The 13153-nt window shown below is 45.5% G+C and overlaps 1 protein-coding gene across 1 annotated transcript in view; it reads right to left on the bottom strand.

Annotated features, from left to right (window-relative positions):
- The window catches only part of LOC144768456 (bactericidal permeability-increasing protein-like), a 347712-nt gene that overhangs the window by 181228 nt on the left and 153331 nt on the right, over positions 1-13153 (bottom strand). The window contains exons 7-8 of the mRNA XM_078652124.1: positions 12922-13013; positions 803-979 (exon numbers count right to left, since the gene is read on the bottom strand). Coding sequence (XP_078508250.1) covers positions 803-979; positions 12922-13013 — 269 coding nt within the window. The remainder of the gene's footprint in view (positions 1-802; positions 980-12921; positions 13014-13153) is intronic.

Genomic DNA, 13153 nt, shown 5'->3' with positions numbered 1-13153 from the left:
CCTACACGGCATTTACCGATTTGTGAATACCGAATCGGTAAAATTCGGTATTTACGATTCGGTAAATGCCATTTACCTACATATGGCCCTGAGTCATTTATTTCTATATCGAGAAGCAAAGAATCTTACCAAGAATCTTACCGGGAGTAAAAGTGAAATGGCTCTCCGGTCCTGCTTTTTGTTTGCCCACTGCTTCATGGTTATGCAAGCCATTCAAAGTGGATGAACGTTAGTATTGAAAAGTTTCATATAGATTTGTCAAGCAGTACCAAAGGTCATGGCAAAACAAAAATGCCTTTTCAATGGAAACAACCCATAACTGCACAGCCCTTACGGCCGCTGGTTTTTGCATATCCATACATTCCATAAATCAGAGCTCCACGGATACCAAACATATATCAGCAGATTGAGTGAGTGAGGTATAATTGCCAGTTAAAATGTACAAAACTGGGATTGACAGTTGATAAAATCAAAGCCCTCTGACTGAATATACTTTTTTTGGGAATCAAATTGAAAAGAGAGCATTCTTCTTTCCTCTATCTTAAATAATATATATTAGGACATGCCATATTTTAATACAGGTAATAATAATACCTACTAATGTGCTTTTCTCAAATGTTTTCAATAGAGAAAGTAAATGTCCATTCACACAGAGTTAAGTTAATGGTATGACAGTTGTTGGAGACTAAGGATGCTAAATAGACCTGGAGCGCAACCGCTCCTCACAGGGTCTGAGAGAAATGGGCACCAGGTAGCAATGTTATGGGTATTTAAAAAAAAAATGTGCATGCTGTCCCCTTACCATGTCATCGGTGAGCGTGAAGACCAGGATGCCCGCCTGCTGGTACACAAAGCTGGCTGTATTGAAGAGGTAATCTGAAATCCCAAAGTAAACCATAAGGTTGTTGTCCACAGGGAAGGCCAGAGCCGGTGGAGGAAAAGGAATCTCAGAGTGATGCGAGAGATCGAAAAACTCCCCCTAGAAGCAGAAAAGTTAAGTGTGAGACTGGTTGATTTTCTTGACCGCTTATTTTCTTTCATCGTTCTCTAAGATTCGTACACAACATGTAGCAAATGTACGGTACTTCGTGTACTATTTTGAGCAATAGCTAATCAGAACAGTCACATCACCTTGGTGTAGTTCTGTTTACTTGATTGACAAGTTAATTAGCTATCTTTGTATGCCTTTCTACAGAATGCACATCCCTGCAAATTTTACCATGTCCTTCAATATAACTCTCCTTCCTGTTGAATGTGGTGTGTCCTCTCCTTGCTCATAAGTCATGTCCTTGTGATTTTGGGTTGTCCTTGTCTTTCTGAGCTTCTATCCCCATGACAGCCTGTTGTAGCGTGCTTAAGCTGCACTAGTTAAGCATGACGCTCAGGTGTTCTATGAGGTCATCAGAGCTCCGCGTTCTGGTGTCGACAGTTGGTGGCTGTAGGAAGCTGGGTTTCTGTTGCATTAACCCCCCCCCACACACACACACACACACACTCTGCCTGATTTCTGATGCACTTTGACTTGATGTGTCCTCGGTCCCTGCCAATCAGGTTCCCAGGGCCTGTGTTCTTTCCCCAAACTGTACCTCTGTACCCCAAATTGGCACCTCTCAGCCACATATAAGCCCTTGGTAAAATGTCCCATGGGTACTAAGGGCACTGTGACCAGTGAAGGCCTCTAAGGGCTGCAGCACATATTGTGCCACCCTTAGAGGCCCTGTACCTTAACACACACACAGTGTCATTGCATTCTGCGTGTTTTGGTGCAGAGACAAGTGAAAAGTCAACATGGCACGCATTCCTGTGTGCCATGCCTGCAACCCACTGCCTACGGTATAGGTAAGACACTCCTCTAGCTGGGTGCACTATACCACTGGTGAGGGTACAGTTGCATGAGCACTGTACCCCTACAGCGTCTCAGTTCATTCTTAGACAGTATAAGTGCAGTAAAGCCATAAAGAGTATATTGTTGGGAGTTTGTCAATACAAACTCCACAGCACCAAAATGGCTTTACTGAATTCTGGGAAGCTTGGTTGCAAACTTCTCAGCATAATTAATCCACACAATGCCAGCGTGGGATTTATTATACAATGCACTTAGAGGGCATTTTAGAGATGCCCCCTCAAAAACAACCAGCCTCTGCTGGGTTCCCTGACTGGTAAACATGTTTCTAGACCCCTGGGGTGGGAGCTTTCGCTCCCTGAGCCCAGAAGAAAAGCCTTTCCTGGGCGGAGGTGTTCACACCTCTCCCAGGTCAGGAAGAGCCATCTGTGACAGGGGAGCTTCAAAAGCCTAGCAGCCTTTGTAACGTGACCCCCAGCATCTCCTGCTATCAGGACCTGGCCCCCTTCCTGCCTCTTCCCCTTTTCGGTGGGAAGACAGGCAGGTAAAATTAGAGCAGCCTAGAAGATGTGCCCACCTCTCCCAACCCCACCCCTCAGGTGGGGGAGGCGAGGTGAAGGCCACTTTTCAGTGCCCACCATCTTGCAGATGGCAGACACTCTCCAATCAGGATTAGGGATTGTGTCCGCTCCCCCACATGGGGTGAACACACCAAGGGTGTAGTCACCCTAAGGTCAGTAGCCCATTTGCTACTGACCTCGAGGCCCCTAAAACAACCCCTAAATACAGTATTTAGGGGGCAGCCCTGAACCAAGAAGAAAGAGTCCTGCAACCTATGAAGAAGGACGAAAGAAGACACCCTCAGAGGAGACTACAGAGAAAAACTGACTTAGCCCAAGTCCCTACCGGCTCATCTGCAGTTGCCAGAGATTCTGTGCCAAATGTCACCTTGTCTTGCCACCAGTGACCTCCAGAACCCCTGGGAGGACTGACTGCCTTCCACAAAGACTGGACCTTCTGTGAACAGCATCTCTGTTCAAAATAATTTTCAAAGCAAGACTCTGAGCCTGCTGAAGACAAAGAAACCTGACGCCTGGAACTACCACTGCACGTGTGGCCTACGGCCTAAGTTTGAGTGGCCCATTGGTCCCATCGAGGTCCCCTAGCACTCCGGAGTCTGAGCCCACTCTGGGTTTCCCCCTTCAGGACTCTCCGACGTCGCCAGTAGCCTCTGCACAGACACGCCCCCAACCGCGAGTGGCCTCGTAGGGTAACATTCGACCTCAAAAGACACCCCTGCCTCCAGCTGCCCTGTGCCCTGGAAAAGAGAACCTGAGGTGCACCTACGTACCTGAGCCCTCCAACTTACCTGCCCAGCTGTTGGTTCCTCCTGGAAGTCTTCTTGGACCGAGCCTGGCAACTCTCATTGAAAACAACAGGGCACCCAACGCCAAATCAGCATTGTGTACTCAGCCGCCCATGTGCCGCTGTGGGTGCATCTTGTGTGCCAACTTGGATCCCCTTTGCCTTGAGCTTTACTCCCACAACCTTGTGAGCTGCTTGTGAGCCGCCACCAACCAGAGACCCTCTAACCCCCATTGGATAACATTGGGCCTCAGCACTCTGCACCCGGGCACCCTAGTGCTGCGAGGGTGCTTTGAGAGTGTATCCTTGACCCTGGGGGAACCCCTGTTCTAACCCCAGAAAACCAACTCCCACGCCTAAGTACTTTCTGTTAAACCGATAGCCTGGTTTTCTCCCATAGGACTGCATTGACTACTTTCTTGTGAAAATTGTGTGGAGTTGGTTTGAATGAAACCTTAAGAAACAGCATATGTACAAAAACTGACTTACTTGCCTTTTAACTAGGAAATGTTCCAGTGTGATATCTAGGCATATCACTCTGAGTAGAAAAAGTAACTTAAAAAGTCATGTGAAAAGTACCGTACAAAGTAATCTCAATAGTAACCGAAAAGTAATTCCAACTGTTTTATGAACAAGTGACTTACCTGTAACCTACTCAATTGTATTCAGCTGCATTCAAACTGTATTTAACAGCATTATTCTTGCAAAGTACTATTACTCTTACCTGTACCGGCCTGGCTTGTTTCTAGAAAATAAAATACAACTAAATAATATTTTTATACAAAACCAATTGGTCTGAGTTCAGTCTTTGAATGTGTGACATCATTTCCTGCCTGTGTGTGTACAATAAATCCTTAACGCTACCCTCTGCTGAAGCCTTACTGCTTGCCCACACTACCACAAATAGAGAGTAAGGTATTATCTACTTTTACCTCTGCCTACCTTTGGGGATCCACTGGACTCTGTGCACACTATACCTTACTTTGGTATAGTATATACAGATCCACCTTCCTACAGTTGTTATCTGCGTCTGGCACGACTGTGTTTTATGGTTTCTCTCATGCTAAATAAATTACTTACACCTAAAGGAGAGTGTCTTCGAATCACTACAATTTTGGCAACGATTGGAGTGGTATGCGCCAGGCATCAGAAGTGCTGTAAGAGACATACCCCCCGACAAACCCATGTCGTGCTAAGAGGAAAGCTGCACTTAGAAGAGAACTGAGATGAAAGCTGAGCGTGAGATCGAGGTACTGTTCGGTTACTGTCGAGTAACTGGTCAAACAATTCCAGGCCCAAAAAAACAAATATGGGACTCAATGGGAATGACAAGTATTGAGTCGTAAGGTGAGCCTACATTTCTTGAAATTTGGTCTACGCTGTTGAATCAACGCAATTGTCAATGTGCGTGGTGCCTGTTTGTGTGGTGATTCACTGACTACTGCCTGGTAAGGATTTCCTAATAAGCCACTCTCGGTGAGTCATCAGTCTGCTCCAAGGAAGTCCACATTTATGGTGGGCGGTTTCCTGAAGACATAGAGCGTCACTCTTAACTCCACCTGCCATCTTCATTGGCTCTTCTTCACCAAACCAAGCGTGTACTCTCAGTCAGACTTGCCAGCTGGTGTGGTAACCTTCGTTGGGCAGCTCTCCGGTCCACCGCAATCGGATGTCCGATTGTTTGAGTGGAGAGAGCTCGCTCATTAGCTCTTCAAACCTGCGGGGCGCCATTCTAGCGGTTAGCGCTCTAGTGGGCAGCTCTCCCAGGAGATGCTGCCCGTTTTCCCACAGGGACCTCTGGCCCCCAGGCTGGTATACCCTAAGGAAAGGTTGGTGGAATTTGGGCAGGCCTCAGCCTGCCCAGGGGGAAGAACCAACCTGCAAGTCGTAGATGATGTCCCGTTAGAGAGGTGCTCTAATTGTGGATTGACATTGGGTGAAGTCAAGCATACACCCCTTAGTCCACTATTATATTCCATCCCTAGTCCCACAGGCAAGGGGCAGGATGTTGGAAGTGAGAGACAGACCAGGGGGTCCAAGCAGTACCCTTTAAGGGGTTGTATCTTAATGTGAGATCCATCCCAAAACAAGTGGCAGAAATTTGGGACCTATTAGACGAGACCAAGCCAGACATCTGTCTTTTCATGAAAACCTGGCTGAATAATGAAGCGACGCCAGTTTTGGCAATGGCTTTTCCAGCAGACTATGCTGTGGTTCATCTGGCTAGAGCAGGAAAACGGAGCGGAGGTCTGGCTATCGCCACTCGTTCCCCTTATCATATTAAGACCCTTGATACACTATCTTCCCCCAATATAGAGCTATTGATCTTTAGAGTGCATCGGGGCCAAGAGATTGAGTGGGGTGGAGCTCCAGCCTACCACCCTCATGTAAATAGTAAGAAAGAGTTTTGTTCAATATTGTTAGAACGGCTGGCCCCTTATACGTTACAGACCAGCAGGTTTTTGCTGGTAGGGGACTTCAACCATCATCTGGAGGTTCTCTCCAACACAGAATCGGTTTGTCTGATGGCAGCGATGGAAACCCTTGAACTATCCCCTAGAATCACTAGCCTCACACATGTGGCAGGACATGTGTTGGACATGATCTTCACGAACATTCCTGAGTTATTTTCTGAACCTCCCCAAAAGTTAGGCTGGACTGATCACTCTGCGCTTAATTTTTCTTGGGTATCGATGAAATCACCCAGCCCCCTACACACCCGCAAGGAGTTGCACAGGTCCTGGCGAAAGGTGACTCTGGCTGCTTCGGGTTTATATCCCTCCCGTACTTAAGAACTGTGACGACTGTGATACTGCCTTAGTAAGGTTCAAGGCCTCTATAATCGATGGCCTTGACTCTATTACATCATTAAAGAGGGTAAATAGCCAGGTGAGGCCAGCTCCTGCCACCTGGTATTCAGACAGTCTTAAGAGAGAAAAGGCTTCATGCAGGGTGTTAGAAAGAAAATGGAGGAAATCCCAATCGGAGCATGAGGAATCCCGCTACCGAGTGGCTCATAGAGCCTACTTAAACAGCTGTAACATAGCTAAGTGAACCTACCTAGGCTCTCGCATTACGGAAGCTAGGATCTCCTCTAGGGAACTCTTTTCCATCCTAAAGGAGTTCACGAATCCGAGGTCCAACAATCCACTCCCGCCATCCACCCAAGAATTATGTGAGGATCTAAGGAGCCACTTTACTAATAAAATCAACATGATCTATCGTGCCTTTGGGCCTGAAGAGGCAGTCCTTGAGAAGGTCCCGTGATGGAAAACCACTGTTCTTCGAGCCTAGAATTTTTTCCTAACATCTCGGGGGAACAAGTAAGCCTTTTATTAACTCAGGTCAAATCCGGTTCCCCTCTTGACCCGGTGCCGCCTGCTGTTATGTCTGACCTAACTCCAGTTTTAGCTGATGTGCTTCATGAAGTTTGCAACATCTTGCTAGGCACAGCAATGGTGCCACGAAAATGGAAATGCGCTCGCATCAAACCTCTGCTTAAAAAGGCATTAGCTGACCCCACCGATTTACAGAATTTTAGACCAATCTCTTTTCTTCCTTGCTGCTCAAAAATTATGGAGACACTAGTCAACCGGCACCTTTCCGGTTACTTGGAACAGAATGACATACTAGACATATCCCAGTCGGGCTTCTGTGCCTCTTATAGGATGGAGACTGCTCTGTTGGAAGTCACTGACATTTTAAGAATGTCTCTGGACAAGGATATCCCTGTTATGTTAGTACTGCTTGACCTATTGGCTGCCTTTGGCACAGTCTCTGTTGGACAGGCTCTGAGAGATTGGACTCTTTTGGGTCACAAACCACTTTGGTAGATAAAGGAGTTCCACAAGGCTTTATTTTGAGCCCTACCTTGTTTAATATATATATATGGCCCCCTTAGCCGCAATTATTAGGAATTGTGAATTTGAAACTATATCTTATGCAGACGGCACGCAGGTGATAGTCCCCTTTGAGGTTAACCCTTCAGTAACCAAACTTAAGTTTATAAACTGCATGTCCAGTATAGCAAGGTGGATGAAGAAGAATTTCATCCAACTCAACTCCTTTAAAACAGAGATTTTACTGCTTGCCAAGGCGAAGGAGCTATGGACCCTTGTTTGGTGGCCAGCAGAATTAGGAGAATCTCCTTCCCCCAGAGGATGGGCTAAGCATCTGGGCATCAAAATTGACAGCAAATTATCCATGAAAAGACCAGGTGAAGACCGTGTCAGCCATGTGTTTTGGTACCATGCAGATACTCAGAAAAATCTTTCTGTGGATCCCGCTAAATGCCAGAAAGACTCTTATCCAGTCACTCTTAGTTAGTCGACTAGATTATGGCAGCCCTTTGTTGGTGGGAGTAAGAGAGGACCTGGCGGCCAAACTTCAAGTGGTTCAAAATACGGCAGCCCGTCTTGCCCTCAACAAGCCAGCACGAACCCCCTCTCTACCTCTCCTGCGCCAATTGCACTGGCTCCCTATTAGAAAACAAGCCATCTTTAAACTGTTATGTATGGTTTTCAAGGCCCTCCAGGGTACGGGGCCAGCATACTTGCCGAAAAAAATTGAACGCTATCAACCTATTCGACAGCTTCAATTCAGCAACTGGAATTTGCTCTGTATCCGGAGAATAAGGAAGGCCAACATGGGTGGGCGAGCATTCTCTTATCTGGCACCTAGTCACTGGAACTCCCTCCCGTGGAGGTCCGCGCCTGTTCCAATTTCTTTCAATTTAAGAAACTGCTTAAAACCTGGCCTTTCTAATCTCGTTCCTACTGCTGATAGGTTGCTTTCCTCTCAGGCACCGAGAGATCCCCTTGGGGATGATTCGTTGCGCCCTACAAATGACTAAATAAATAAATAAACTGGGGAAACATTAATGATTTTGAGCAGGGGCGAAAAAGTGTCTCCAAGGAGGGCTTGATTGAAGATTGATTGTAGGACATACTCAAACTAAGATCATAGCATCCCCTCTGATTACAATTTTTAATGCGTCAATAAATTATATTGCTTTCAATTCTATCCTAATAAAATGTTAGCAACAGCTCACTTACATCCTCTTCCATATAAGAAAGGGAGTTAATATTTATGCATCTGGTCTCATTTTCGTCATTTTCGTCATGGATTTTAATGTATAATATATATTGTATTCTTGTGTAGTTGTTTGAGGAAAGTCCAACTTGAAGGAAGTTCAGCATTCATAGTTTGTCTGAAGAGCTCATATCTTTTGTCCTTGCAAAACTGAATTAAAAAGTTTGTTGGTGAGCTGAGTTGAGACATACATAAAAATAACCTAAAGAACTATTTTGAAACAAATGGTGAAGTAGTCGATTGCACAATCAAAATGACCCACTGAAGTAGATCAAGTGGTTTTCGATGTATTCTTGTCCAAAATGCTGCAAGCATGTACAGTGCCTTGGAGACAAAAAATATGGATTAAATGAGAGTGCTTGGCTATAAAAAGGCAATGGCAACGAAAAAAGTGGTAGAAAGTGTGGAGCATCTACTAAAAGTGGAATTAGGATCGCTATAAATCTTGAAACCCATGGATGGGGTGGCTTTGAGCAATACGTTTATGAATGAATAAGGGGATATGAGTAATATGGATATGGTCAGTGTGGCAAATTCAATTAATATTTGGGGTCGGTGACTGCTCACCTCAAGGAACAATCCCAACTTTTGCCAGGATCAGCCACCAAAGTCGCTACATTACCTTAAGCTCTACCCCAGTAGCTATGGCACAGAGCAGGGAAGATTCTCTTTGGCAAATAAAGTCGAACCACAGATGAATAAAAATCCCAATCTGAATTAGAAATATACAGAGAAAATTGAATGAACAAAATTGAATAATAATCACAAATATCCAATAAGCGGAACAAGAGACATTAATTTGTAAAGATGTAAGTGAAAATAGTGCCAAGAAAACACAATTCCCAAGTGGCAATCAGTGGTCATGGTTGAACTAGGTGTAATGTGAGGCTCACCACCAGACAGCCTTGGTCGGATACACCAAGTGGATTGGTCCCAACATAAGTCTGGCAGTCAAAATGTTCAAAAAAAGTTTCAAAGTCCTAATCCAAAAAGGGACTTTGTCTTTTTTTTATTTATTTATTTTAAGAAAAACTGATTTTTCAAGGGACAAATCAGAATTTGTAACCACCGCCACCATGAAACTGCTGGTTGGATACCTGCCACAGGTAGGTCTCCATAAGGCGCTGAAGCTTTTGAGGTTTGCTAAGTCCCAAAACAGAAAGCGACTTTGTATTTTTCAGTGTTGCTGGAGTCTTTAAGGAGGATGAAACTGATATTCAATTTGATGCCTGGAACTGCCGGTCACGTCCTATTCACAGTTGGGTCCTTTGGCTCTGGAGCAAAATTTTTCAAAAGTGTCCAAACTTTTTTCTGGTGCCCAGGCAACCACAGGAATGTGCTTCTAAGTCAACTGGGATGACAGGCGGCACTACCAGACTCTAGGGTTGCCAGGCAGGGGCCAACATCAAAGTCCAGTTCAAATTTCAGTTACCAGTGGTAGTTGGGAATTGCACTGAAAAAAACTCTTGCAACTTTTTGTGTTCCTATAGGCACACAGGAAGTAAGCCAATTGACCCTTGGAGTCCACCTCTTTCGCCTGGGTACAAGGGAAAGGAGGTCCGGTCCTTAAGAGCTATTCAAAGGTCACAGACCACTACACTTCTGTTCTTTCAAAAGTCCAGAAAGTGTACTGTCCAGGTTCCTTCGGGTGCTGAATTAATGCTGGGCACCAGCTAATGATGTGAATGACTACTTGGCACTCCCCAAGTAATGGGGTAAAAGTTCCCAGGAGCAACCCTATCAACATTTTTCATTAGTTCATGTTTGCCTTACTACAAACTAGATCAAAATGTCATGTGTCAGGACATTTTCAAGATGGCAAAGATTTTCAGCCACACTAAGGGATCCATTAGGACGTACGCCATCCTGTCGGGGGCCGGTACCGTCCGCCACAAGGGCGGAGGAACCGTGCCCCCAATTAGGATGCATGCGCCACAGTGGCGGGTGCATCCCGTAGTTTTTACATTGCGGCGGACGGTGCTTGAAGCACCGGCCGCCGCAATGCAAAAAATGCATGTTGTACATTTCAATGCACAACATGACAGGCACCGCTCGGTGCCTGTTATGGTGTACATTGAAATGCTGGGGGGTACCATAGGTACCCCCCATGTGCACCCCCCACACCCCCCCTTCACCCTGGGGGCCCGCAACGGGCCCCCAAAGCAAAGACCGTATGCCTTTCCGTGGCGGCATTGCCGCCACGGAAAGGCATTCCTCACCGGCCATCCTAATATGGCTGGCGGTGTCTGATAGACACCGCCACCATATCAGGCCTTTTCCGCCGCGGTCGCAAGCCGACCGCGGCGGACGGTCTTCCCCTCCGCCACGGTCCCCCCCGCCATCGTAATATGGTGGGGGGAAGAAAGGTGGCGGACGGGCAGGGATGGCGGACGGATCGCCATCGCCTGCATGGCGGTGGCGATCCGTCCGCCATCCTAATGGACCCCTAAATTAGGATTCTTAATTGTGAAGGTGTGTAGGGGAGTGTACTCTGAAAAAAACCAGTGTCATATCACAGCTGATCGCTAAAATCCAATTTTATGAAGGAACTATACCCACAAAAACCCAAAGACTGAAATCTGGTAGAACAAAAGCAGGAGCCTTCAGCAAGCCGAGTGGACACCCACAAACTATCCTGTTATCCTCTTTCTCCCTTTCACGTGCACCAAAGTGTTAAATGTGGCTCATCAAGCCTGTCATGCAGAGTCGGACACTGTGGTGTTAACAGAATGTTCTTCTGGGACTGATTTTTACCAGGAAATACTCGCTACATGGTATTGCTCAGTGGGTTGTGTATGGTGTGAAGCACAACTGGATTTCTAATTCTTGTTGGCAGTTTGTCTGAGTGCTTGCACCTGGGTGTTACAATTCTGAGACATGTGCCTATGTGGCGGGTAATCCCAGAGAACACATCACCACAGTGGAAACTTTTTTGGGACTTTGTCACTGTAGGGACATGGTAACATTAATTTTCTTTCGATCGCACTTTTAAATACCATGCACCATGGCTTGTGGGCTACCATGCCTGCATAGGGATGATTTGCTAACATTTAAAAGGGAGGTCTTTACCTGTTAAATAGGGTTATTTTAACAGGTTGCACTGCAGGTTTTACACTGCAGAAGTCAGGCTACACAGGCTAAGCATCAAGCCATGTTCTGCACTGCCATTATAGAGGATGGTACAATAGGTGCTGCAATCCTCAAGTGGGATTTAACTTCAAGACCCTGGGTGCACATATTACAGCATATACTAGGGGTTTACAGGCAAAGTTAAATGTGCTAACTAGGATAAAGCCAATGTAACAATGTTTACAGAGGATCACAGGCTTTATACTCCTGTTTAGCAGGGATAAAGTGCACAAAGTTTTAAAACCAGCACATACAGGGTCCAGCAAAATGTAAAATATCTGGAGCGGCAACACAGAAAAGGCAGCTTTCCTAATGTCATTAATATAACGAGCAATTGCAAAGCCTATAAGTTCCGCCTTTGACCTATTGGCTTTGCCAATACCATTGGCAACTTTATACACTATCTCCAATGCTATGCAGCATGGATAAATGAGAAAAAAAAGCAGAGTGCATCATTTTGTGGGCATACGCACCACAAATGTGTGTGGTTGCAAAATAACATGTCCGCTTTTTTTGTATTTATTTGCCAATCCAACTCAGATTGACAAATAAAAAGAAAAAAAGTGAGGATTTTTGGGATATCGGATCAGGGGAAGCATCACAGGTGAAAAAGTGCAGAAGCAACACAGCGGCAGACTCGGCAGGGAGGAAGGAACACAGGGATGGTGCAGAACCAACGTAGGTGGCTGGTGGTAACATAGAGGCGGGAGCAACATGGGGGGTGCACTTGGAGCCAATGGGTGAGAAGGAGATCAATACAGAGCGCATACGGCAGGGGAGAATAACAAACTGGTGGGAGAGAGTAGACAATGTGGAGCTGGGAGAGTGCAGAAGCACACTGGCAAAAATGAAGTAAATAATGGTGCGTGCATCATGGAGCGGCACACAGAAGTATCACACTGGTGAGAGAGGAGCACATAGCGGAAGAGAAGTACACTAGGGAGACAGCTGGAAAACGTATGGCCTTTTGTGGAGTACATAAACAAAAATAAAGAAATAGCTTCTGAAAAGGCAAGCAGTAATACATCTAAGCATCAGGGTAGTGAAAACACAAGAAATGGAAGGAAAGGCCACACCCACTAATGAATAAGTAATAAGCAAATGAAAGTGACAATGGAGCCAACCAATGGTAAGTAATGGGTGGGCTCTAAGCCCACTGTAAGCTAACGATACGTCTTGCAACAGATTGCACATGTACTGTTTGGAAGGAAAGACTTAGAAAGGAGTAGGAGGGCAAAGTACCAGGGACACTAACTTCCCTAAAGACAATGGATCTACACTATAAGCCTAGGTGGTGTGTAGTGAATGTTTATATTTCACTGTGGTTGTGTCTTGTTTGTGGTGAAAATCTTTTCTGCAGCACGATTGGTTCAACAGTCCAATATGTTCTGATACAGAAGCTACCCTATTATGAACAGCGTCAAAAACAAGGCAAACACGCCCACTATCAGTAATACATTCAGGTCTTCCATCTTGTCTCTATTTTATATTACCTTCAGATCCACATCAACTGACTCTGCTGTAACATCTGGTGGACCAATTAGCGAATAGTCAATTCCAGCCGTGTGGTCTAGTTTTACTGTGACTGAAAAATATAAGTTAGTTATTTAGAGAAGGAGGGCTGGGAAAGAAAGAAAGAAAGAAAAAGAAAGAAAGAAAGAAAGAAAGAGCAAAATAGAGAGAAAGATGAAAGCAAGAAAAGGAAAGAAAGAAAGAAAGAAAGAA

Source organism: Lissotriton helveticus, chromosome 7 (genome assembly GCF_964261635.1).
Source record: "Lissotriton helveticus chromosome 7, aLisHel1.1, whole genome shotgun sequence".
Lineage (NCBI taxonomy): Eukaryota > Metazoa > Chordata > Amphibia > Caudata > Salamandridae > Lissotriton > Lissotriton helveticus.
This window is presented reverse-complemented; position numbering and strand designations above follow the sequence as displayed.